Source organism: Symsagittifera roscoffensis, chromosome 6, assembly GCF_963678635.1.
Source record: "Symsagittifera roscoffensis chromosome 6, txSymRosc1.1, whole genome shotgun sequence".
Taxonomy (NCBI): domain Eukaryota; kingdom Metazoa; phylum Xenacoelomorpha; order Acoela; family Convolutidae; genus Symsagittifera; species Symsagittifera roscoffensis.
The window spans coordinates 39,105,915-39,133,071 of NC_087067.1; the positions used below are offsets into that span (position 1 = coordinate 39,105,915).

Consider the following 27,157-nt stretch of genomic DNA (forward strand, 5'->3'; position numbering starts at 1 on the left):
CTGTTATAAAAAGCCGGAAAAGTCAAAAAGCGTACCATAATTTCTTTTCGGATAACCAGTTAGCCCCGGCGTTTATGCATCAAATTTTTCCCCAGTGAAGAGGACTCAGAGACATGTGCCGGTTGCAGTTACCCTGAAGACCAGCATATGAAGGTAAGGCGTTTTTACGTCACGTTTTATTTTCATTTTAATTTGGAGGTGATAATATTTATCATTTCATTCTTTTTTTGACATGAAATGACAAAATAGCACTTGCTATAGATGGATCGTGTTACTTATTACCCCCCACCCGATACCCTCCTATGGTAACTACTAAAGAACTTCCAATTGAACGATGTCATCGGTTAAAATATACAAATTTCCGTCTTTGTAACGAATTAATCCCCCTTTTTGATTATTGTTTTTAACCTATTATTTTTTTCAATATTCAAAAATCCCCATTATAATCCATTATTAACGATTATAAATCCATTTTTTATTACAACATAATCGCCGATTTTTTTTGTTCATGAAATCCGTAAAAAATTGATTATTTTTTGCAAATATGAAATGTTTACTCTTCTTTTTGCACCGCGTTCTGCAAAATTAAAACCTGAACGAACCTGTTCATCACCACGTGTACCGACTTTCCCCAACTTAAGGCCCCAATACCCCTTCCACGTCCTCCCCTCCATCATACTCCATTCCAACCACCCCCCCCCCCCCATCACACCCCATTCTACATAATTTTTCTAAACTATTCTACAAAGATGTGAGCCTGATAACAATTTATTTGTATTAATGTTAATTTTCCCCACAGAGACCCTAATATGCCACCCCAACTATCAAGCATCATTGCAGACCCCCAACACACACATCCTTCCATCCCAATACCCCCCCCCCCCATCTCTATCCTCATCTCTCCCTTCACGCTTCACGTTTATCCCATCCCCCAGGGGGGTGGCTCCAAAACGGACTTTAACAAAATGGACTTCAAGTAGGTAGAAACTAGAAACAAAGAAATAAAAAATCATAAAAATTTCCATCAAATAATTTTGATAACTGATTACAACGCTTTTTGTTTCGCCAAAAAATTGTGGCGTTTATCTTCATTTTAAAATCATTATCAAACCACAGTAAAGAATTTTCTCTTGTATCAAATGTTGCACTTACTTTATATAGATTGTATACAGATTATACACAGATTATAAACAGATTATATAATTTCTATACAGAGTTTATTCAGAAAATATATACATTATATGTATATTATATACTGATTTCCTTAATGTTTTCCCCTCAACTAATACGAGTATAGAAAAACATGTTAAAAACAAGAAATTAGAAAAAAAAATCAAAACTATTCAAATATTTTGCCGCAAAAACCAATTGTTCTAAGCTTTAATTCTAGTTTTGTATTAGTTTTAAAAATGTTGATGTCAAAAATTGAAATTTGAAAAAGTGTTGTGTAAAAGCATTTTTGTAGTCGCGAAAGACCTTAGGTTGCAAAACCCTCTAAGGGATCTCCTGAATCTTAATTTTTTTGCGGTAAATAAACCCCCTCAATTGGCTTAGCTATTCATAGCTCTGGCAACAGTTTTCCTGAGTTCTTTTTTGTTAACATTTCTGAGCAACATCAATCATTAACTTAAGTTTTTGAGGCGTAAAATAATTTTTCACTGCACTTTTTATTGTTCAGGCGGTAGACGATGCAATTTATTTTGTAAATATTAAATGCAGGTTATCTACAGATTATCTAATGATTATATACAGATCATATAAAATATATATACAAATTTTATTATTTTAGTCGTTTGTTTTTACGCAGTTTTGACAAGTGGTTTATACGACTAGGTTTTCTTATAGGCAATGCAGCGTTAAATATTGTACGACCGGCGGGAAAGTGTTTGTTTTTACGCTTCTATCTCTTACTACATGATAAAAACTTCGCATCCAAAAAATTCGAGAAATAAACTTTGCTGCATTTAGTTTTCCTCGTATGAAATAGCAAATGGTTAATTTAAAAAAAGACTGATAATTAATACTCAGGTAAAAAACTAAAAAAAAAATTTTAAAAAAAACAAATCGAATTGTAAAGAAAAATAATAGCTATGCGGAAGGATATGGGCATTTCCATCGTTTCATAAGAGTTTTTAATCACGAGTCACATATCATGCAAAAGCTAAGTTTTACTACTCACTTAACTTTGAAAACTATAGATATCAAAAAAAACACACCATAAAATTTGTATTGGGAAAAGAAAAGTGTAACAGGGTCATGAATTTACTACTTGACAAAACTTCCTTCAAAAAATCTAGTTATAAATCTGACTGGTACCGGACATCCAGAGGTAGGAACCTCAGGGCCAATTGCAAAAATTTATATTTAGCACTGAAAAAAATCAATCAAAAGACTTAAATTGGTGGTTTTAGAATGAAATTTTGCTATGTTTGTTTTAGGATCAAAATACTTCTTTAAAAAATTTTCCAGGGTAAAATTCCAGCAAAAAGCCGTGAACTAAGTTCGTCTTTTTTTTTAAAATCTCCCATATTCGAATTGAATTTTTTTTTAATCTCCCATATTCGAATTGAACAGCAAGACTACTTAAAAAATTCTATTGAATCTTCAAAAGTAATTAACAAAAATTAACTCTCTGTGTTAAGCGGCTGAGCATCCGAGAAAAAGTTAACCAAGCTGCATTCGATAAAAACTAAATGATTGCAAGGTTTGCTGCCTCTGATAGGCTTTAACGAATTTCCATATATCAAAGTTTGACATTTCGAGACAGACTCGAAGCCAGGGCTGAATCCTTCAGGGGAACTTTTTGCCCCGAGGAGGTCATCAATGGTCTGGAAGTAGACGTTCCACACATCAATGTCGAATCGCGATATCTGTTTGGTCGAGTAAAAGGTTCAGGGTTGGGAATCGTAAAATTAGGGACTTCAAGCCGAAAATTTTCTCATTATTCATGAAATATGATTAATTTGAAAACATTTTTGAAGAATTTCTCACTTTCATTATCTTTCCTTATTAGTTCTGGCGTTTTAAATAAAAGTTAAGCCTCAAAATGATGTTTAAGAAAGTCGAAAAATCAAGCATGGTTGAAGGCAATTTTCTTGTTTATAGTTTGTGCATTTCCATAACCGGCTGATATTATTAACGGATGCTAATCCTGAGTGACTCATTGTCATGAATAACGCTTTTTATGGACTAAACTTTGACTAAATTTTTGAAAAGCTACTTTGTACAGATGAAAATTAGTGATTTGAGGTGCTTATAAAGTTGAAACTCCGACCCTAAGTCACTTCGGCTTCAAGTCCCGTCGGCTTGTCGTCCTAGACCCTCTGGCTATCTCTCTTTAAGAATGAAGAAGCATAAATTCATCACAATCAGAGCCACATCTCTCAATCTACTACACAACTCTTCCAGTAAAATTTCATCGCTATTTAACTTTTAACAAAATATTTCTCATAATTCATATATAAAATAGAGGCTTCCATAGTTCCAAAAAAGGAATGAGGTTGATTCCATAATCGACATTTTTATGCAACGAATAAAATTAGCGGGATTGTTTCTTCGAATGTTTTTAAGTATGTTTTTTGTAGTGTTGCAACAAATGCTCAAATAAAGAGTTCGAACGTTTGACACGAACATTCGAACGTTCAGTCGAATGTTGAACTTCCCAAAATTTCTGAGCAGCATTTTTTTTCACAAAAAACTGGAACCTTCGCAAAAAAATAATTGAAATAATCAATTTCGAGTCACGTAGTGAACAAATTCCAATTATCGCACATGGTTCACTTCAATCATTTTGAACTGAATTAAATAAAAGCCGATGCGATTTTGATCTTTTTTCAACCAATTACAGAGCAGCATGAGTGAATTGCAAATACTTACACTCACATGACAACTTAGTTCTAGAACAATCTATATTCGAATGATGAAATTAGCATTCGAACGTCAATCTCGCGAATGAACGTTCGAACGTTCGAACTATTGTTGCAACACTAGTTTTTTGATATAAAAATAGCAAACAAATCATTGCTATATCGGATTGGTAAGTTAAGTGTAGAAATTCGGTCGATTCAAGGAAAAATTTAATTAACTAACTTACCAATCCGATATAGCAAGGAGTTTTAAAGGAGACTGCCGATACCCCCACGAGTTTGTTTACACTTCAGAAAGAATTTCTAAATTTGCATTGGCACTTTTGGTTTTATAGGATTAATTACCGCACATTTCAAAAATTAATTACCGCACTTTAGAAAATACCTCAATTATTCAGCTAAGCTGTGCTAGATCTTTGTTCGAATCATTGTGAAAAAAAACCAGCGAAAAAAATCGATAAGCAACTCAATAAATTTACCATTTTTAATTGACAATGACTTGTCGGTAAGTTGAGTGTACTTGTTTTTGTTAGATTGAGTTTGCAGCACCTAGATGATTTACAAAGTTGTAAAATTTTTAATTATTAGACGAATTGCGCTTTTTAGGTTTTGGCTCCAGTAGAACGGTGGGCCGAAGCGAGTTTGAAATGGAAGGCAGAGTTTCACTTGAAGAACGAAGCATATTCGGACGAAACTCTCAAAATCCGATTAGTGGACGAACCAACAGGGATCGACAAAACAGCCAACTTGATGATAATCGCAAACAGTACCAACCCTGGCATGCCAGTACGAGTTTTGGTGGAAACTTGGAAAACACCGGTTCCAGATTTCATAGTGTCAGTGATCGGAACTGTACACCAAAGCCCAGTTACTCCGGATCAGTTCCAGATATTCAAGCGGGATTTCAATAAAGCGGTGTCTAGCAGTAATGTGTGGGTGATCGGAGGCGGTAGCCTACATGGAGTTGACAAACTTGTAACCGAAAGTCTGAAAGGTGACTTTTCCGAACTGCAATTTAAAAGCCAAAAATAAAAATTTCGTAGAACTTGAGAGAAAGAAGAAACAGCAAAAAAAAAGAAAAAAAAACGTTGATTATCCAGCCTTTAAAATCCATTTTCAAGTTATATTGTTGTAATAATTACAGAAATATAATTCTTAGGCTAGTTTTCAATTGTTTTCATCACTGCTCGGTACGCAAAATGTACGAAATACCAAAAAATCGCCGAGACTCAATTTTTCAGATTTGCAGCTTCAATCGTGGATGGGTGTCAGCTCGAAACAGCTACACGTGATCGGAATAGTGAACTGGGACTGTTTCGAGTCTAATCACGCAGCCAACAGGCTCTACTTTGGATCCGAATATCCCATGGAAAGGTTCAACTCAGAAGCTGTTTTTTCCTACTTTGTGAAGAAACGCAAACCAGATTGGGATGAACCTAACCAAAGACTATCGATGACCTTGAACCCTCTGTTCAGTAATTTCATCGCAGTTCAGGGTGGCGTGAAAGGAAAACTTCATCAGGAATTGCAACTAAGGTGAAGCAAACGTTTAACAGAGTCGAAGTGACTTCGGCTCTTTTTCCTTTCCCCCACCTGCGAAATTTTACATTACAATATTTGTTCACAAGGCCCGATTGTTATGAATAATTGCCATACGGAATACTTAGGCCATGACAAACATATTTGGTCTTCATACTTAATTTTTAAAACCATTTGTTACACCATTAAACTGATGCTCATTTGAGGTGGGGGCGGGGAGGGGGAGGAAAAAGAGCCATGATTTTACCCAAAAAATACACTAGAAACAGCCTCAAGTTTACTTGGAAAACGCCACATATTGTCTCAATAATTCCCGGATAAACGTCCAAAAATTGCCCAAAAATCTCTCCAATCTTGCTTGGAAACAACATGCCACATTCAAACCCCACCCTGAGATTAGATCAATGATAAAGCGGTTTTTGGGTAATTACATTATGATACTAAAGCAATTATTTATGATCGAAATTCAATCAAAATTTGATCAACGAGACAATTAAAATCCGTTTGAACAAAAATGTTTTATATGCTAAATTAATATTTACAGAATTGGAGTCGAGAATATATTAACAAATCCCAATCCTGATTTGTCTCATCACAAGAAATTCAAATCCACTCCGCAGACGTTGCTGGTCCTAGGAGGAGATGTTGGAACCCTAGATCATATCGCCAACTCCCTCGTCAACGGTATCCCTGTTGTACTATGTCAAGGATCCGGAGGAATGGCGGACATCGTAATCGAGGTGCTCCGGATGACAAGAGGAAGGCCCTTTTTAGAACCAGAAGTTTTGAATTTAATTGAACCGCAGGTAAAAAATTCTAAAGGGAGTAACCAAACCACTATTATTTCTCTCAATGCTAAGGGAAAGTCCAGGAATTATTTTTTGTGGATGCTACGGCTAGAGAAAACTTAAGATTTTTTTTCAATTGTGATAGTTTTTACAAAACTTTTCAACTCGTATAGCTAAATTTTTGCTCATAAATCACATTAAACTACAAAAAATACCTGATACTTTTTTAATTGTTAAAAATTTTATATCTAAACCGAATATACTTATATATTACATGCAAAAATAACAATGAATTTAAACTGTGAAATTTTATAAGTTGCTATAGAAAAAAAAGAAACAACTAAAAAGAGCCTGCGGTGACGTAATACAGGATCGCACAGTCTCCTCGGGTATCAAAAGTATGTCGTGATTAAGCGAATCCGAGACATGATCAACAAACCGAGAGGCGAGCGAGACCTCTTCTCGGAAGACTACATGGATGCAGTTACTCACGTGCGAAACATTTCAACTTGTATTCGCCTCTCGGAACTAGTGACGATTTATAGACTGGACAAACCAGCAGTGGGAGAAAAACTGGACCAATGTATTTTCAAGTCGCTTCTGAAAGGGCGAGCTGTGCGTGACTTAGACCATGTGTTCTTGGGGCTAAAATGGCAGAAATGTGATGCAATAATTAAAGACACCCTCTTCTCACAAGGTAAATTAGATTTAAATTTTCTTTTAAGCCCTTTCAAAGAGTGGAAAGAATCTGTGACGTGATTTCACTTCACAAACGGCAAACTGCATCATTTAATCAAATTTAATATAATCAGAAAAAATCTGGGATGATGTAAAACAACTAAATCCCCCCTCCGAGATAGACCAAGCTAAAATCTCCACCCCAGCATTTATTTCGATTTAAGTCGCTAAGTGCTGCTTGTAACACGCTCGATTCTGATTGGCTGGAAACTCCCACTTTGAACCCCATTAACATCCTACCCCAAATTGTTGGAGTGGGGGAGTGGTTGGGAGGGGAGGATGTTAAGTTGGTTCAAACAATTGATAAAAATGATCAAAGAGGTCATCAAAAAAAAAAACAAATTGATCTCAGGATTTACTTTGACTTGAAATTGGCGGTGGCGTCGCTCATGATGGCGGGATTGGATATTGAAAATTTATTTTCAGTTATTTTTAGCCCATCAGAATAGAGTGTTCAAAAACCTGAGAGAAATTGCGAAAAAATCTCAAAAATGCGAATAAATCCAGGCTTTTAAATTTAACATTGACCAATTACAAAATAAGCAGATAAATAAATTTTCACTTTTTGCGAAACCCAAGGCAATTTTTAGAAAAAAAACCCTGAAACCGATTTTTTTTAAAAAAGAAAAACAAAAAACTTTTTTGGATATCTGCTAAAGTTGTACTGAAAATTTTGATGTTTTGCTATATATCATTTTCTGTTAATAATGACTTCGATTTGCGCAAGTTTTTTTTAGCCAATATCGAACAACTCTGATTGATTGAGAGTTTTCTATCATTGAGTCCCTCCATCATAAGAATACCCCCAAATTGATTTACTCGGAAGGTCATCAGTTAGGCCCGATGCCTGTCAAGTCATGTTTTTGTAGATCATTTTTTTCATCATCTCAATTCCATCTGGTTAAACGGGTTGACCTTTGTAGACCGAAAATGTGAATCATACAATTGCTAACACTAAGTATATGAAAAAATACGAATCATAAAAATTTCTAAAACGGTGTCATCGAAATTGTATGACTAGCATTTTTGATGGCAACAAAAGATTTTCCAAGTTATTTTGAAACGGCCCCGAAACGAATTTCGTAATCAAACAAACATTTTCCTAAAAAATTTGCCAAAAAAAATTCAAACATTTTCCTGGATACACAAAAACTGGATTTTTTTCCCGTTTTTCAGGATAGTTTATCTTCAAAAATGCTTAAAACTCCTATTTATTTTGTATGGCATGTTTGTTTATACCTTGATCAATGATCAAATTTTGACTAATGTAAAATTCAAATTTTAAAGAAGAACATCTTTGACTACTATTGCCAACATTTAAAAGTTAGATAATTTCAGTATATCATTTGTGTAAGACAACTGTTAGACGATTCAGGTAGTTTCCAATGCATTGTAATTGCAAGACGGTTTTTGAAAAGCTACTTTTTACAGATGAAAAATAGTGATTTGAGGTGCTTATAAAGTTGAAACTCCGACCCTTAGTCCCTTCGGCTTCAAGTCCCGTCGGCGTGTCGTCCTAGACCCTCTGGCTATCTCTCTTTAAGAATGAAGAAGCATAAATTCATCACAATCAGAGCCACTTCTCTCAATCTACTACACAACTCTTAAAGTAAAACTTCATCGCAATTTAACTTTTAACAAAATATTTCTCATAATTCATATATAAAATAGAGGCTTTCATAGTTACAAAAAAGGAATGAGGTTGATTCCAGAATCGACATTTTTATGCAACGAATAAAATTAGCGAGATGGTTTCTTCGAATGTTTTTAGGTATGTTTTTTGTAGTGTTGCAACAAATGCTGAAATTAAGAGTTCGAACGTTTGACACGAACATTCGAACGTTCAGTCGAATGTTGAACTTCCCAAAATTTCTGAGCAGCACTTTTTTCACAAAAAACTGGATCCTTCGCAAAAAAATGATTGAAATATTCAATTTCGAGTCACGTAGTAAACAAATTCCAATTATCACACATGGTTAGCAGCAGCTATAATTCACTTCAATCATTTTGAACTGAATTAAATAAAAGCCGATGCGATTTTGATCTTTTTTGAACCAATTACAGAGCAGCATGCGTGAATTGCAAATACTCACACTCACATGACAACTTCATTCTGGAACAATCTATATTCGAATGATGAAATTAGCATTCGAACGTCAATCTCGCGAATGAACGTTCGAACATTCGAACTATTGTTGCAACACTAGTTTTTTGATATAAGAATAGCAAACAAGTCATTGCTATATCGGATTGGTAAGTTAAGTGTAGAAATTCGGTCGATTCAAGGAAAAATTTAATTAACTAACTTACCAATCCGATATAGCAAGGAGTTTTAAAGGAGACTGCCGATACCCCCACGAGTTTCTTTACATTTCAGAAAGAATTTCTAAATTTGCATTGGCACTTTTGGTTTTATAGGATTAATTACCGCACATTTCAAAATTTTTTTGGAGAAGGAAAAAATTGTGACGAAATTTTATCCCTTAGTTAATAAAGAATCAGCAAAATCTCAAGATTCGTAAATGGTTTTGGAGAATAGACAACTGCAAACGGTAAAAAAAGTAATACTTTTCTCAGACTTTAGAAAATACCTCAATTATTCAGCTAAGCTGTGCTAGATCTTTGTTCGAATCATTGTGAAAAAAAAAACAGCTACAAAATCGATAGGCAACTCAATAGAATTGCTTATTAACAAATTTACCATTTTTAATTGACAATGACTTGTCGGTAAGTTGAGTGTACTTGTTTTTGTTAGATTAAGTTTGCAGCACCTAGATGATTTACAGAGTTGTAAAATTTTTAATTATTAGACGAATTGCGCTTTTTAGGTTTTGGCTCCATTAGAATATTGGGCCAAAGCGAGTTTGAAATGGAAGGCAGAGTTTCACTTGAAGAACGAAGCATATTCGGACGAAACTCTCAAAATCCGATTAGTGGAAGAACCAACAGGGATCGACAAAACAGCCGACTTGATGATAATTGCTAACAGTACCAACCCTGGCATGCCGGTACGAGTTTTGGTGGAAAATTGGAAAACACCGGTTCCAGATTTCATAGTGTCAGTGATCGGAACTGTACACCAAAGCCCAGTTACTCCGGATCAGTTCCAGATATTCAAGTGGGATTTCAGTAAAGCGGTGTCTAGCAGTAATGTGTGGGTGATCGGAGGCGGTAGCCTGCATGGAGTTGACAAACTTGTAACCGAAAGTCTGAAAGGTGACTTTTCCGAACTGCAATTTAAAAGCCAAAAATAAAAATTTCGTAGAATTTGAGAGAAAGAAGAAGAAACAGCAAAAAAAAAAGAAAAAAAACGTTGATTATCCATCCTTTAAAATCCATTTTCAAGTTATATTGTTGTAATAATTACAGAAATATAGTTTTTAGGCTAGCTTTCAAATTGTCAGCCAAAATTATAGTTTTTAGGCTGGTTTTCAATTGTTTTCACTACTGCTCGGTACGCAAAATGTACGAAATACCAAAAAATCGCCGAGACTCAATTTTTCAGATTTGCAGCTTCAATCGTGGATGGGTGTCAGCTCGAAACAGCTACACGTGATCGGAATAGTGAACTGGGACTGTTTCGAGTCTAATCACGCAGCCAACAGGCTCTACTTTGGATCCGAATATTCCATGGAAAGATTCAACTCAGAAGCTGTTTTTTCCTACTTTGTGAAGAAACGCAAACCAGATTGGGATGAACCTAACCAAAGACTATCGATGACCTTGAACCCTCTGTTCAGTAATTTCATCGCAGTTCAGGGCGGCGTGAAAGGAAAACTACATCAGGAATTGCAACTAAGGTAAAGCAAACGTTTAACAGAGCTGAAGTGATTTCGGTTCTTTTTCCTTTCCCCACCTGCAAAATTGTACATCATAATATTTGTTCAGAAGGGAAAGAGCCATGATTTTACCCAAAAAATACACTAGAACAGCCTCAAGTTTGCTAGGAAATTGCCACAAACCGTCTGAAATTTCCCGAAAAACGACCAAAAATCACCCAAAAACCTCTTCAATCTTGCTTGGAAACAACCCGCCACATTCAAATCCCACCCTCAGATTAGATCAATGATAAAGCGGTTTTTGGGTAATTAATTACATTATGATACTAAGGCAATTATTTATGATAGAAATTCAATCAAAATTTGATCAACGAGACAATTAAAATCCGTTTGAACAAAAATGTTTTATATGCTAAATTAATATTTACAGAATTGGAGTCGAGAATATATTAACAAATCCCAACCCTGATTTATCTCATCACAAGAAATTCAAATCCGCTCCGCAGACGTTGCTGGTCCTAGGAGGAGATGTTGGAACCCTAGATCATATCGCCAACTCCCTCGTCAACGGTATCCCTGTTGTACTATGTCAAGGATCCGGAGGAATGGCGGACATCGTAATCGAGGTGCTCCGGATGACAAGAGGAAGGCCCGTTTTAGAACCATACGTTTTGAATTTAATTGAAACGCAGGTAAAAAAAATTCTAAAGGGAGTAACCAAAACACTATTTTTTCTCTCAATGCTAAGGGAAAGTCCAGGAATTATTTTTTGTGGATGCTACGGCTAGAGAAAACTTAAGAAGACTTTTTTCAATTGTTATAGTTTTTACAAAACTTTTCAATTCGTATAGCTAAATTTTTGCTAATAAATCACATTAAACTACAAAAAATACCTTTTTTAATTGTTAAAAATTTTATATCTAAACCGAATATACTTATATAGTACATGCAAAAATAACAATGAATATAAACTGTGAAATTTTATAAGTTGCTATAGAAAAAAAAGAAACAACAAAAAAGAGCCTGCGGTGACGTAATACAGGATCGCACAGTCTCCTCGGGTATCAAAAGCATGTCGTGATCAAGCGAATCCGAGACATGATCAACAAACCGAGAGGCGAGCGAGACCTCTTCTCGGAAGACTACATGGATGCAGTTACTCACGTGCGAAACATTTCAACTTGTATTCGCCTCTCGGAACTAGTGACGATTTATAGACTGGACAAACCAGCAGTGGGAGAAAAACTAGACCAATGTATTTTCAAGTCGCTTCTGAAAGGGCGAGCTGTGCGTGACTTAGACCATGTGTTCTTGGGGCTAAAATGGCATAAATGTGATGCAATAATTAAAGACACCCTCTTCTCACAAGGTAAATTAGATTTAAATTTTCTTTTAAGGCCTTTTCAAAGTGTGGAAAGAATCTGTGACGTGATTTCACTTCACAAACGGCAAACTGCATCATTTAATCAAATTTAATATAATCAGAAAAAATCTGGGATGATGTAAAGCAACTAAATCCCCCCTCCGAGATAGACCAAGCTAAAATCTCCACCCCAGCATTTATTTCGATTTAAGTCGCTAAGTGCTGCTTGTAACACGCTCGATTCTGATTGGCTGAAAACTCCCACTTTGAACCCCATTAACATCCTACCCCAAATTGTTGGAGTGGGGGAGTGGTTGGGAGGGGAGGATGTTCAGTTGGTTCAAACAATTGATAAAAATGATCAAAGAGGTCATCAAAAAAAAAACAAATTGATCTCGGAATTTACTTTGACTTGAAATTGGCGGTGACGTCGCTCATGATGGCGGGATTGGATATTGAAAATTTATTTTCAGTTATTTTTAGCCCATCAGAATAGAGTGTTCAAAAACCTGAGAGAAATTGCGAAAAAATCTCAAAAATGCGAATAAATCCAGGCTTTTAATTTTAACATTGACCAATTACAAAATAAGCAGATAAATAAATTTTCACTTTTTGCAAAACCCAAGGCAATTTTTAGAAAAAAAACCCTGAAACCGATTTTTTTTTAAAAAAGAAAAACAAAAAAGTTTTTTGTATATCTGCTAAAATTGTACTGAAAATTTTGATGTTTTGCTATATATCATTTTCTGTTAATAATGACTTCGATTTGCGCAAGTTTTTTTTAGCCAATATCGAACAACTCTGATTGATTGAGAGTTTTCTATCATTGAGTCCCTCCATCATAAGAATACCCCCAAATTGATTTACTCGGAAGGTCATCAGTTAGGCCCGATGCCTGTCAAGTCATGTTTTTGTAGATCATTTTTTTCATCATCTCAATTCCATCTGGTTAAACGGGTTGACCTTTGTAGACCGAAAATGTGAATCATACAATTGCTAACACTAAGTATATGAAAAAAGACGAATCATAAAAATTTCATACATTTTGCTCAAACGGTGTCATCGAAATTGTATGACTAGCATTTTTGATGGCAACAAAAGATTTTCCAAGTTATTTTGAAACGGCCCCGAAACGAATTTTGTAATCAAACAAACATTTTCCTAAAAAATTTTCCAAAAAAAAATTCAAACAAACATTTTCCTGGATACACAAAAACTGGATTTTTTTCCCGTTTTTCAGGATAGTTTATCTTCAAAAATGCTCAAACCTCCTATTTATTTTGTATGGCATGTTTGTTTATACCTTGATCAATGATCAAATTTTGACTAATGTAAAATTCAAATTTTAAAGAAGAACATCTTTGACTACTATTGCCAACATTTAAAAGTTAGATAATTTCAGTATATCATTTGTGTAAGACAACTGTTAGACGATTCAGGTAGTTTCCAATGCATTGTGATTGCAAGACGGTTAAACATTTGGTGACTCTACTTTTGAGTAAACCATGGTTTTTGCCGCTTAAGCTCGTTGCGAACATATCCCAAAAAATTTGAGAAATTGATTTTAGAAAAAAAATAAAACTTTTCGGTTTTTGGAAAAGTGCTAGCAATTTCCAGAAATGAAAAGCACTAATCATAGACCTTTCAAGCAATTTTATGTACTTATGGAATTGCCTGAAATGTGTATGAGTAGCATTTTTTTTCTATATGAGAATTGTATGAATAGCATTTTTGGTCAAACCGGGTGATTATAGTTAATTGGTAAAACTAAGAATAATATCAAAAATATTGTTGGTGGTTTTAGGAGCTCGCAATATAGTTTTTGAAAATGAACATTATGACCGAAACGAACCACAGAAAATATTATCCAATAGATCTTTTAATCTGTAAACTTATTTAATCATTCATTGCATGAATTTTGTCCCTGATTTTTATTTTTTCTTTATATCTATGTTCAATTTTTTTTTACTAGAATACTAAAAACCTTCGAATGCTATTTGTTAACGTTTTTTTACATGAAGACTTTTTAAATTTTGATATTCGTGCTACATAACTCCAAGAATTTTCAATTTCCTTCTTGCTGATGTTAAGATTGATAACTTATTTGCTTGCGGTTCCAACTTTCTTAAATTTTTAGGCAATATTTTTAATATTTTAGATAGTTCACGTACATGCAATTATTTACATTTTTTCAATTATTTAGAAAATGTAGAAAATGTTTCATTTCTTTCTTTTTTCATGCTTTCATTTTTTCTTCTGAAATAATGAATTGCTAGTTTGACGAGTATTTTGAGAACAATTCAAGATCATTGAAGCTATACAAGTTTTACAAAAAAAAAAATTGATATAAAAAATGTTTCCCAAATTAGTCATAAGAAATAATTAATTGCTCGGGGTTTTTTCCCGGGACATAACACATAATATAATAACTGTCTTAATTAAATGATTTCAAATGATGGCTGAATAATGGAAATACACGACATCACTAGAAGTATGATTTTTAGGTGATTTAAACTTGAGAAGCAACATTCGATCACTTTGCCGAAAAGCTCTTGTTGAGGAGCAAACCGATTTCTTCGAACTATTTCTGGCTCTTGACCTGGACTTGCGAAAATACATAACAACCCGGGAATTACACGAGCTCTATAAATTTTCGATTCTGAAGGAGCCGTATTTAATGAATTTAATGGTGCGAAATGGAAAATTTTGTCTCTCCGATGCATATGACGCAATCTTCACAAGTTCTACTGCTTATGAATTCTTCTGCCTGGATTCCTTGAGCGCAAGTTGCCAAAATTCTTCTCAAGGTCAGATAAAAGCTGTTTCTCTAATGTAAGCCCATTTGTAATTTTTCTTTTTTTTTGAAGAACCCTGAAAAAGGTGATTTGTTTCGAACCATTTAACTTAATTTTTCATGCATGAATTGACTCGATAAAAACACTGCTCATTCTTTTTAATATTATCACTGAAAATTTAAGTGCACTATTGAATGATTCACTTTTTCACAAACCGACTATGCTTCTGTACCCATGGATCATTTTTCGGCAATTATGCTCTCATTCTGGATAGTACTTGAATATTTCTGCAATAAACATCTGTTAATTTCTGAAATTTCCTACTCGATCTTCAGCGTGCAAGATGAAAACAAGAGTAGCCGGTTGCTGTGCAAGTAGCACAGAATGTTCCGACCAAGTTAAAAAACAATAAACGTTTTTTTTTCTTAGAAAAAGTTTCGTTTTTATTGGGTTATGTGATTCAAAAACTAAACGATCGCATAGACAAAAAGTCAATTAGGCGTGATTGACATCTATCTTTTTTTCATAAAAAGAATAACAAAAAAAATAAAACAAATAGAAAAAAAAATTATTTAATTTTTTTTCTGATATTTTGCACACAATTTTTTACAAAGACGTTTTATTTTGCCAAACAAACGCTGAATGGTTATCCAAAACTAGTTTTTTTGAATTAAAGACATGTTTTTTAAAAATCCTAATTCTAAAAAAGTAAATTTACATTAATATCGAGCGTTACTCTATCACGGTGTTCGCTACAAAAATTACTAGATCTCGGAAACTTCAGACCAGTTTTTCTCGACACTGGGACATATTTCTGAAAAAGTTAAGCATCCGTTCAAAAAACAAAAGAAAGAACTTTTATATGATATATCACTCAACGCATTCCTATAAAAAATTACGGCAAAAAAAATAAAACTAGGATACACCCGAATACAAAGTTCTAACCTTTTTTCAACGGTCGGAACAAAAATGATCAACTTGCTTACAAAATTTAGGCTCTCAAATATAATTTGCAGTTGAATAGTTATTTTTATTTCATATGACTAGGACTTGACATAAAACTAACCCAGTTGCAACCGAAAAGCTTATATGGCAAATCTGGGTACCTGGTGTAAATTAAATTGCAAATCTGGGTACCTGGTGTAAATTAAATCTTTATGAAATCAGAAAGCAAACAGTCAGAACTTATTCATCGCATCAGTAAATTATTGAAAAATGTATTCAACCCATGCTTCTATTTCCAGCCACTCTACTATGCGCACGGATTTTTTTTACTACGCCTTTGATTTGTTTTTGTACTTAGGGACCAGCTGCATTTCAGCTACAATTTGGTTGTGATTACATCATAGATTAGAAAACAAAAATTTAACTACTTAAAGTTTGTTTTAGTGAATCAATTTGTTACAAGTTATGCAATAATCTAACAACATAGAAAACTTCTCATTAAAAAAGCACCAACTTGAGCAAGCGCAGACAAAAATTCAAGCTGTTGAAGCGCCGCTGAGAACTTTCTATTAGGTACTATCTTACGTAGACTGGATTGGTTAATCTATGCACCATTTCTCTATAAATAAATCAATATAAATTAGTTTTCAAATCTTTGAACTCTTATACTTTACTAGTTCACTTCTATTGCGTCTTATCAATAACTTTTAAGGAACATATTTAAAAAAACTTCACAATAAGGAGAATATTTCGCTCTTTCTCAGGCGCGCTCTAGCAAAAGGTGGAACTTTTATTTTTTTAATGAAGTTAATAAAAAATATGATGATGATTTCGAGCGGGATGATTTATCCAAAGAGCGCCAATTGTTCAAACAGCCTAATTTTGTAGTCCTATTCGTAAGATTACAAAAAAAAATTGTTTTCCCCAAGGGTCGTTTTTATCTATACAGAGGCGCTCATGGATATATGGAACGAATTGATGATCAAAAAACTTGCGAAGAGACTAGAAAAAATCTTATGTAGTATGAAGTTTCTAGCAATATTGTGGACAGATCAGGGGGCGGATCTAGGATTTTCTCGAGGGGGGGGGGGATTTTCAAAAAAAATTCGAAAATTTTGATGACCTTTTTTATTTTTAGGTCGACCAAATTGATTTTTCGAGCTCTCCCAAAGCACTGTTTTGCCCCTATTTTGGCTAAATTTTCTGCGTTGCAGGCAAATTTTTGTTGAAAAAACAGTAAAAAAAGCCGTTTTTGGGCATTTTTTGAAAAATTTTGAGAAAAGAATTGCGTTTTTTTGGCGCGCGCTCCCCCTCAAAGTTAGTATATATTGCCGCCGAAGGCGCCTTTAGAAAAATTTTAGAGTCGGTCGGCCAAAAATGGATTTCTGAAAAAGTATCAAAGGGGGGACCCTTTGGGTGGGCAGGGGGTCGAATCCCTGAGGGAGGGGGGGCGTCCGCCCCCCCTAAATCCGCCCCTGGGACAGATTGTCCCGCTCCTAGCCTAAACAAAACGGCGTAATTTCTCTGCTTACTCAAACCAGTTTATACATTTTGAGTGACATCTGACAAATCCGGTGTCCAACATTTTTTCGAATATCACACACTGTTTTAAGGAAGAGTAAAGCAAAATCTAGGTTCCGATTTTGAGCTTCCTTACCATCTCAGATGTCGAGTCTGCGTTTCCTGAAGTTATCGAGAAAACATGCGTCAAGAAAAACTTTTTTGACAAGAAACAATCGGTTCGCGCAACCAATGCGTTCGAAGACCTAATTTCTTTTTTTCAAGGCAAAAACGCTTCTAATATTAAATATTTGGAAAGCGTTTAACTAGCTTATTTCATCCAGAAGTTCGATATTTTCAAAGCTAGCTCCGGTACTGCAAATCGAACCAGCAAACATAACAAAACATTAATAAAAGTCTTTATAATCATTAACTCAAATAAACCACTGAAATAGTAATTTATCTTCAAGGTGGCTTCATTTTGACACTGTTACAGTTCAAATTGTTTCGGCTAACTTTTCAGCATAATTTTGCCAAATGGATGATCTTTTAGTTCAAATTACGTTATGGTATTTTAGAAGCAGCGGTTGAGCTTTTCTGGTGGTCCATATTCAGTTGCAGTTTACGCTTGTCCACACTTCTCTGGAAGATGAGCCAGCATCAACTGGCCCTTGCATTAATAGCCATTTCACTGTGTGACACCTGCTCCAGTTACGTTCCTGAAAACGAGAGTGTTCAACTTAAGAAGTTTGCTGAACTGAAATTTACGTTCGAGACGTTTGCGATTGAACTATTGGATCAAGGTACCCAAATTTCACTCTTATTATTTTAAGAAATCTACGACAGTAAAAGCACGCCATCTGATCAAAACTAAAAAAGCTGAAATATTTTTTGTTTCGAAAGGTTTAGGTTTAGACTAAAACAATCATGTGCACAATCACTGATACATAGAATTCAGATGATAATACTGAATTGAAACGACTAAAGACTTTCATTTCGTAATGAAACAAGGAAAAAATAGTCTTCTGAGAATAATTCTATATCTTTAAAAAATAAAGCAACCGATCGGATGCAAAAATTAAGTAGTGGAATCAAAAACTCTGGTATGGGCAAAATCGAGACGTCCTTCAGAGCTAAAGAAAAGAAAGAAAGAATTAAATTCTCAATGTTACTAGAAAATTCATATCATATTGCGCATAAATACATCAGTATCAAAGAGGGGACAGCTAACGATCCCATAAGGGATACTAAATGCTGCCCCAAAAAATATTAGAAACATGAATGATGTAGTTAGTTGGGTTTCAAATTATTATGAAATCTAGTGCATAAATTCTACATATTTGCAAAAATAGAACGAACAAAAAAAGGTGAAATATAAAATCATACATTAGAGGGTCTAAAGGCCTACTCAGAAATGGCATGATTTATCTCCGTTTTAAGTAACACACAACATAACTTAGTTTATTTAAAAACAGTTGCAAATGTTAATGAACTGATTATAATATTTACCTAAAAAAATACAAGTTTTTTCCTTTCATTTTAAGCCTTGGGCATGAATATGAAATTTCTAAGTGATTTTTAGGAAAAACGAAAAAATTGGGCATAGGTTCCCCCTCAAGCGGGCCATTTCGGCCCATGTTTTTTTTTTAAATTCTTAATGGATGCGCCACTTTTCCGAGACTTTTATTCAGTAATATAAACTCACAAGGAGTCCGTCGTACTAGGTTTTTCGGGGATTACGTCAAAAAAAATCTCGGGTCAGTGAAGCAGCAATGGTATTTTAATAATTCCTAAAATTAAATCTATTTTCCATCTATCCATCATATGCAAAAAATATATATCTTTTAGGAATAATTCAATTTAATTCTGGCAAAAGATAAATTTGATGAGTTCTTTGTTACTTAGAATGAACAGATCTCTAATTCGGTGAGCCACGCTTTGAATATTTGCCTGTGAAAAATTAGTGAATTCATTGGGCATTAAAAAGTTCTGTTTAAGTAAATTGTAAAGTTTCGTTCCCCTGTAACTTATCGACATTCTCTGCATTTTGGTTTTTAATTTAGGAATTTTCATCAACTCTGAATTAGCCCTCCTAGTCCTATACGTTGGTATTTCAAATTTAAAAAGTTCATTTAGAAATTCTTCAGAATGAAGTCCGGAGACAGATCTCAAAACAAATTTTAGAAGTTCATACACATGTAATTCGTGGAAGTAAATTAGGCGAATAATTTTTTTTGTATCATCAAAAGGGGCAAACGATTTGTGTAGCTGGTACAACCGTACACTAAAATGCCGTATTGTAAAATTGGTTTAATATTAGAGGCATAGTATTTTAGTATGGTACCTCTGGGAACATAATGACGCATTTTTGAAATAATTCCACATTGTTTTCTAAGCTTAGTTCGAACTAAATCAATATGAGAATTGAAAGATAATTTAGCATCCAAAATAATTCCAAGGTATTTGCAAGATGAAGCATTTTTTAAAGGTAATTTATTTATATAAATGTTTTGGTTGGAAGCACTATTTGAAAAGACGTAGACTTGAACAGTTTTATCTATATTCAGGGATAATTTATTTATTATTAACCACTTGCCTACAGCTTCTAAGTCTTTGTTGAAATTTTCAACAGAGCAATTTAAAGCAGTTATGTTAGTATTATCGGCAAACAGGAAAACTTCACTATATTGGCAGACTTGGGGAAGGTAATTAATATATATCAGAAACAAAAGTGGTCCTAGTATTGACCCTTGAGGGACGCCGCACTTTAAGTCTATCCACGTTGACTTTGTTGTACCTATTTCTACTACTTGTTTTCGATGTTTCAGATAGCTTATGAACCAACTTAAATCTTTTCCATCTATCCCATACATTTGCAACTTTTGAAATAGTATCTGATGATCCAGTGTATCAAAAGCTTTTTTTAAATCAAGAAAAGCTGTATATTTTTGCGACCTGCTCATATCTAAACGAAGTTTTTCTGTTACTTCCGCAATTGCATCGACTGTGCTGTGATTTTTGCGAAAACCAAATTGTTTAATGTATATTAACGAATTCGTTTCCAAGTAATTATATACTCTGTTGTACATTACTCGCTCAAAAACCTTGCTCCAGGTGACAAGAAGGGATATTGGTCTGTAATTTGTAACATCAAGTTTAGAACCTTCCTTATATAATGGATAGACAACAGCCCTAGCTAGACAGATAGGAAAATGGCCAGATTTAAAAGAAACTGCAATGAGTTGCCTTAATATGGGTAAAATCGCAAATGGGCTTGCTTTCAAAACAAGATTACTGATTCCATCTACGCCAGATGAAGCTTTATTTTGTAGGTTAGAAATGATAATGTGAACTTCACTTTCCGTAACAGGGAAATTGAACATGCAAAAGTTAGGTGTATCAAACGATTGTGTGATTCCCTGGTTTGGTATGTTTTTCGCCAGATTTATGCCAATCGAAGAGAAATGAGCAATAAATTCATTTGCAATTGCCGATTCATCGGTGATACAATTTCCGCTAATGGAATAATTGATCGAAACAATTTTTTTTGATGTATTTGTAATTCCCCTTAAATTATTTAAAATTGTATATATCTGTCTTGAGTCACCAATACACTTACTAAACTTATCATAGTAATAATGCTTTTTACATTTCTTAATCTCAATTTCACATTTCTTCCGGACAATTTCAAAACGCAACCTGGCACCAACTTCAGATTTATTGTTACACCATGTTCTATGAAGCCTGTTTCGTTTTGCGATTAGGTGTTTAATACGATTCGACAGCGAAAAAGATCTAGATTTCCGCTCTTGTGTCTTTGTGGTTTTCAGTGGTGCGTATTTGTCTAATACACTGCTAAACGTTGATTGAAATTCCGCAAATAAATCATCAATGCCTTTTGATGGGTCTAAAGCGTCATTATAGTGTAATTTGTTCATAAGTGTTTGATTAAGCTTTTATATCTGTATTTTAGATTTTAAGAAAGTTGTATCACGATAAATTTTTGGACAAATTTTCTTTGATGTTTGGGTGTTTAATTCTAAAATAATCGGAAACCACTTGTTTGTTATAAAAACGAATGATAATTAATCAAACACTAAAAAACTATACAAATAATTTCAGCGGATTAATCCGTTGTTTTTTGTTCTATGAAACTTTTGTTGCTTAAATAAAGTTTGATTTCTTTAAATTGCTCCTGAATAAAAAAATGACAATAATAAACAACTTCATACTGAGTATTATTGCTTATTTTTGACAAGCGACTTTACCAGTAACAAAAATTTGTTTTGTTTTTGATAAAATGGGTCGCCAAAAATAAGCTGAGCCAGCCCAATTTTCATTATAAGCTACTCAACTTAACTTACCTGAAACGTACACCAAAATTTGGTGTGAAATTTTATCAAAGTCATACCGCAAATTTTTTTTGACCATTTCACTTTGAACTAAATGTGTTAAAAAATTGACTCGTTAATATTTAAAAAAAGTTTAAGCTGCTATTCAAAAAAACATGATAAAAGATTCAAATAGTGTGTAAGAAATTAACCTACGCAAAAATCTCCCATGACAAAAGGTTCTATACCAAAAGATCCCATGAACCAATTGGCCTTGCCAAAAAATTCCATATCAACTCAAACGATCTCACATTTCATAAGCAAAGTACAGGATCGAAGCGTAATCACAAGTAAATAATATAGATTGAAAAGACAACAATATAGATCGAGCTTTTCATGAACAACGCAAATCTTTAGATACCATAATTCAAAAAGGACACATTTTGTGTAGTTTAAATCAGTGTTAATTTGGCCGTAAGTTAGTACTACTCAACCAATAACGTATACATTATGCATACCTTGTCTCATTATCAAACTCAATAAAGTGTTGAAAAAAGATAATTAGTTTGGAAAAAGGATCTTTTGAAAACTTCATGTATTTGAAAACTGCCGGTTTGATTGCATGCTCATATATTTTTCCCAAACTGAAAAGTTTTCACATTGTTGCTTAGTTTTTTTCCTTTGGTTCTCTTTTTTTTGTTATAAATCAATTCAAAATCAAAAGCCCCCTGTTTTATTTGCAAGTAAAAATTTTGTTTTCGTTTCAAAAAATTTGTTTTAGTTTGGAATTTCAACGAGCGATTTACAAAAGATCTTATTCTGAAGAAAATATCATCAACTATTGGAGTTTCCATTTTCGACATAGCAATTTTTACTCGGGCCAAAGATTTTATTTCGCATGCTGCTGTTCAAACGTGCTCGAGCGAGGCTTGGAAATCAGGTCTAAAATATTCGTACTTTCATTTAATATTGGTTATCATTTTTCCTTTTTGCGCTGTCGCTGACATCAGAAAAAGCCAAATTAACAATCAGAGTTTCAGCTGCAAAAAAATAGGTTTCGCCGAAAACGGATTCGAAACGAATTGTGATAAAGATGGGGATAAAGTTACACATTATGTCACCATGCCACCTGGAACTACTCAAAAAGACAAAAACTTATCAATAATTGATTGTCTTAAAGTAGTATACTCAACACCAGCGATTAAGTTCACGCTACATTTTTTATTCTTTGTATTATTTCTATTATTTTACTCTTGGTTCCTCGTTCGAAAATGCAGGGAAGTTCCTCTGTCAAAATCCGAGCACTTTCTTTTCGTATTCAATCTTTGTTACCTCTTGGAAGCTCTGGTATTGCTAATCCAGTTCAAAGGCCCTTTTGCTATGAAACTTGAAGTTTGGCTGCGCTGCGAGTGGAGCTACATCCAGGTCATATCATCGCTTTTTGGATGCTTTGGCTACGTCATAAGACACCTATCAACATCGGTTAGTTTTTAGCATGTGTTTGTTTATCGATAACTGTTTAACAAAAAATGACAAATTCAATCAAAAATCAAGCAAAACTGCGTTTTTAAATTAGCAATAAGTAAAACATCGGTTAAATCAGTTAAACTCGGAAAGCATTCATGAAGAGAACTGACTGTTACAGGAAGAAACTGTCGAAAATATTCACCGGTGCTTACGATGCAACAAAAACATAGCCTAATAAGTTAGCTGAAAAAAATTGAAAAGGAAAAGCAGTCGGAATTTCTTAAAACTAAAATTATAGATTTTATGATCAGAGGGCAAATTACCAAATTTTTGTGAGGATCGAACAAATCGTCTGTCGTTTTTCCCCTCAAGGTTTTAAAAAAAAATTATTAACTACTTGCTTCGGAAAAACATGTCTCGTAACCCAATAACCTTATTTAGTTTCGAATCAAATTGTTTCAAAATGTTATGAACGAAAACCTGCAAATGATAATATTTTGCGCACTTCCAATTACTTCACGTGCTAACATTTAGCAATCAAAAGAATTACATCATCTGACACAAACATCAAAAAATTCGAAATCAGTTTTAATGACATAGAAAAACAATTTCCATTTTCTGCTAAAGCCTCCCCCCCTTTTGAAATATGCAGAAAATGGTGAAAATGAGGCCAAAAATCTATGCTTTCACATTAGGTGCTGACGATGCACGCTGGATATGGCACTTCGATGTATGCCATCAGCGGCTTCTTCGTCTGGATCAGACTGCTCTCTTTCTACAGGTGCAGTCGTAAATTGGGACCACTCTGGATTCTGCTGCGGAAAATGATGCACGAGGCTCTGGGCTTCATGCTCATTTTCAGCACTATAAGCATCGCAGCCGGTATTTTCATGCAAGTTAGTACAAAATAAATTGTCAAAACTGGTTAAATCTCATGCTAAATTAGAAAAGGGGAAATTACAACTTTTTTAAAAGTTAGCAAATGCTGCAGTAAAAAGGAATTCAAACAAAGGAAATATTTGTACTATTTTGAATATGTCCAAAGCTATATATTCATTGTTAAAAGAATGCCCGAATCACGCTTCGGTCACGGCTGGAGGGGTCCCAGTGTCATCCGCCTCCTCAAGGTGGGACCGGCTGCGGCAAAATGGATGACATCTCCCCCTCCCCCACGGTTGGTCCTGCACTGAGCAGGCCGGGGGCTAATAAAAAAAAAAAAAAAAAAAAGTCGTAAATTGGGACCACTCTGGATTCTGCTGCGGAAAATGATGCACGAGGCTCTGGGCTTCATGCTCATTTTCAGCACTATAAGCATCGCAGCCGGTATTTTCATGCAAGTTAGTACAAAATAAATTGTCAAAACTGGTTAAATCTCATGCTAAATTAGAAAAGGGGAAATTACAAGTTTTTTAAAAGTTAGCAAATGCTGCAATAAAAAAGAATTCAAACAAAGGAAATATTTGTACTATTTTGAATATGTCCAAAGCTATATATTCATTGTTAAAAGAATGCCCGAATCGAAAGTATCTCCCAAGTTTACAGTGACAGACGCTTTCCAGTAAACAGCAACTAGCAATTATGAGCGAAATGAGGTCAAGGCTTGCTGACAATTTTTTCTAGGTCGACTCTTTCAAACTCGTGTCGACTGATGTTAACAAAGACCAAGTGATGTTTCGCATGAAAACTGTTATGACTGTTTGTTTTGCGACCCTATATAGGAACTTCTATATCTGCCCCTATTTTAGAGTCTCATGGATGTATATGGCTACAAGGACGACTATTCCTCTGGGATCCAGTGGCTATGGCTCCGACCATTCTTCATGTTCACGGGGGAGAACTTCCTGCGAACAGTGGGATCCAACGCGAGCGACGAGAACTTCATCGTTTACTACATGGTAGTTTACGTCGTGTTCTTCCTCCTTGGGAATGCACTCATGCTGAATCTTCTGGTGGCAATTTTCTCAGAGATTTTTAACAATGTGTTCATGCAGTAAGTAATTCGCGTGATTTAAATTACTTCATGAGGCGATAATTCGGAACAGGCGACAATTCGTGAGTAACAAAAGCAGCAAATTTAAACATTGATTACCGCGCACTGTTCCTTTCGTGCCGAATGTAAGCGCAGTGGAGCAAGCGTTCGCTACTTGCCAGAGCCTTGTTACGAATTGTCGCCCTACCCACTTACTCAACTATATGTTCGCTTTTTTCAACAGACATTCCAAAATAATGAATTGACAAAGGCAGATAAAATTGGGGTAAAAAACCAATTACGAATAGCTATATCTTGAGGCAATTGTAAAATTTATGCAAAAATGATGACAGCATCATCGGACAGGTTTACCTGATGTGGGAATGTTTAAGAACATTCCGAAATTTTTTCTCCCAAAACGTCATTTCATTTAAACTTAGCTTTGGTTTCAGTTCGGACCGCGAATTTAAAACAGAGTTTCTTATGCTGATAAAGGAATACTCTTCTAAAACTACACTGCCAGTTCCGCTGCTACTCTTCGAACTTATTTACAAGCTCCTGGTTCATTTAATCAACAAACTCGATTCCTCCGATGCCCCCATCAACTTGAAAAGAACTAACGATTTTCGGCTTGAAGAGCTTCAGGTCATTCGGTACTTTGAGAATCAAAGTTCGAACAAGATGATAGCGAATATTGAGAGTAGACTCAATATTGGCGAAACAGTGAGCTGCGCTTTGAAAAGTATCGACGAGCAGCAAGGCAGATTAGCCGACTTGAAAATAGTGTTTCAAGCTGTCGAGAGGCAAATAGATAAGCGTTTTTGTAAATTTAGGGAACAGAAGTTTAGTAGCCAAAAATAATAATTGCTGTTCCTTTATATTTTAGTTATCGAAGTAGATTATTCTTTTCTCTTTTCTTAAGCTTAGCGATCACTTCCAGTATCTGAAGCTCGTATTGAGCAAGCGGCTTTCCAAATGGTGCCTTTCTGTAGGTTTTTTGCCCAACACTACATCTTGAAAAATGGCAATTTCAGCAAAATTCAGAAGCCTTCTCTTTGCAATAGGCTCAAAAATTAGAAAAAAGGCAAACAAATTTTCAAAGTGCATTTCCAAGACCCTATAAAAAATATAGCTAAGGGTATATAATTCTCAAAAAAGTGCTTCTGCCACCGCTAATTAGCGGTCGCAAGACTTGGATTCAGCGTTTTCAATTAGCGGCAACGATTATACTACAAATTTTGCTTTTTTGATTGCTAGTTTCTGACAGGAAAGTGATGGTTTTGAACACCTCGTAATGGTTTTTCAATGGAAAACACGTCGTAATGGTTTTCAATGGAAAATACATCAAACTTTAATTTCAATTTCCTCTTCAATACTGTTAGACAAATACGCAATTCAGCCATTAAACAGTGATTTACAACAACAACAGTTGTTTTGAAACGTCTTGTTGCTTTTTAGAAAAGATGTCAAACCCTATTTTCAATAACTTTTCTTTTAATTCTGTTGTCAAAAAAAGCATATTCGGCGGTGAAAGTTATTCACAACTATTTTCGCTATAAAAATTAGAAAATTTCCATGTCAAGGTCTTAGAAAAGTACCAGTATACTTTAATTTACAGATTTAGCGAATCAAAGAAAAATTTGAAATGTGTGTGTGTGTGAGGGGGGGGGGAAGGGGGGTAGGTGGTGCTGAGAAGTCGTGAGCTATAATACGTCCAAATTGGTTCAATTATTTTTGAGACACCAAATTTCTTTTCGCGATTGGAGCTAAGTCTAAATGCACACTCTGGTTTTTTTCATGTAGACATTTAAATAAATAACCAATACATACATGCATGACAAATGAAGTTGTTGAAGTTCATCGTTTCGTGAGAAAATTTATTATTTGCTTTAGTTTACAAAGTAGGGCAGACAGAGGCCTCAATCGAATGATAACTAATTATACTTCTACTAACTAAACTATGCCTTACTTACAGTTTGTAGCGCACTTTCGATTTTCAACCTCGAGAATTTTTTTCAAGCTTTCTAGAATCCAAATCACGACTGAAAGTCACCCAACCAAACTCTTCCCCCCCCCC

At 34.6% G+C, this 27,157-nt stretch overlaps 2 protein-coding genes across 2 annotated transcripts; both read left to right on the top strand.

Annotated features, from left to right (window-relative positions):
* The first annotated feature begins 29 nt into the window (after positions 1 to 29).
* Positions 30 to 24,022, top strand: LOC134848731 (uncharacterized). The gene is made up of 13 exons (XM_063866243.1): positions 30 to 153; positions 4,473 to 4,860; positions 5,108 to 5,402; positions 5,950 to 6,211; positions 6,608 to 6,808; positions 9,760 to 10,147; positions 10,437 to 10,731; positions 11,141 to 11,280; positions 11,753 to 12,079; positions 14,578 to 14,880; positions 17,892 to 18,116; positions 22,426 to 23,126; positions 23,807 to 24,022. Exons 1-13 carry the CDS (start codon positions 148 to 150, stop codon positions 24,020 to 24,022), a joined length of 3,747 nt encoding a protein of 1,248 aa, XP_063722313.1. The 5' UTR covers positions 30 to 147.
* A 324-nt stretch (positions 24,023 to 24,346) lies between these two features.
* On the top strand, positions 24,347 to 25,941 carry LOC134848158 (transient receptor potential cation channel trpm-like). Its single transcript, XM_063865517.1, has 3 exons — positions 24,347 to 24,448; positions 24,857 to 25,101; positions 25,533 to 25,941. Exons 1-3 carry the CDS (start codon positions 24,377 to 24,379, stop codon positions 25,939 to 25,941), a joined length of 726 nt encoding a protein of 241 aa, XP_063721587.1. The 5' UTR covers positions 24,347 to 24,376.
* Positions 25,942 to 27,157: the final 1,216 nt, after the last annotated feature.

What these genes read in the sequence shown, in the direction of transcription:
- LOC134848731 (XM_063866243.1), top strand. An exon ending in CATCAGGAATTGCAACTAAG is followed by an intron (nt 5,403 to 5,949) that starts GTGAAGCAAACG and finishes TAATATTTACAG; the next exon opens with AATTGGAGTCGAGAATATAT. An exon ending in TAAGACACCTATCAACATCG is followed by an intron (nt 23,127 to 23,806) that starts GTTAGTTTTTAG and finishes CTTTCACATTAG; the next exon opens with GTGCTGACGATGCACGCTGG.
- LOC134848158 (XM_063865517.1), top strand. Translation starts at nt 24,377, where the DNA reads ATGATGCACGAGGCTCTGGGCTTCATGCTCATTTTCAGCACTATAAGC. An exon ending in CAGCCGGTATTTTCATGCAA is followed by an intron (nt 24,449 to 24,856) that starts GTTAGTACAAAA and finishes CCCCTATTTTAG; the next exon opens with AGTCTCATGGATGTATATGG. An exon ending in TTTAACAATGTGTTCATGCA is followed by an intron (nt 25,102 to 25,532) that starts GTAAGTAATTCG and finishes CTTTGGTTTCAG; the next exon opens with TTCGGACCGCGAATTTAAAA.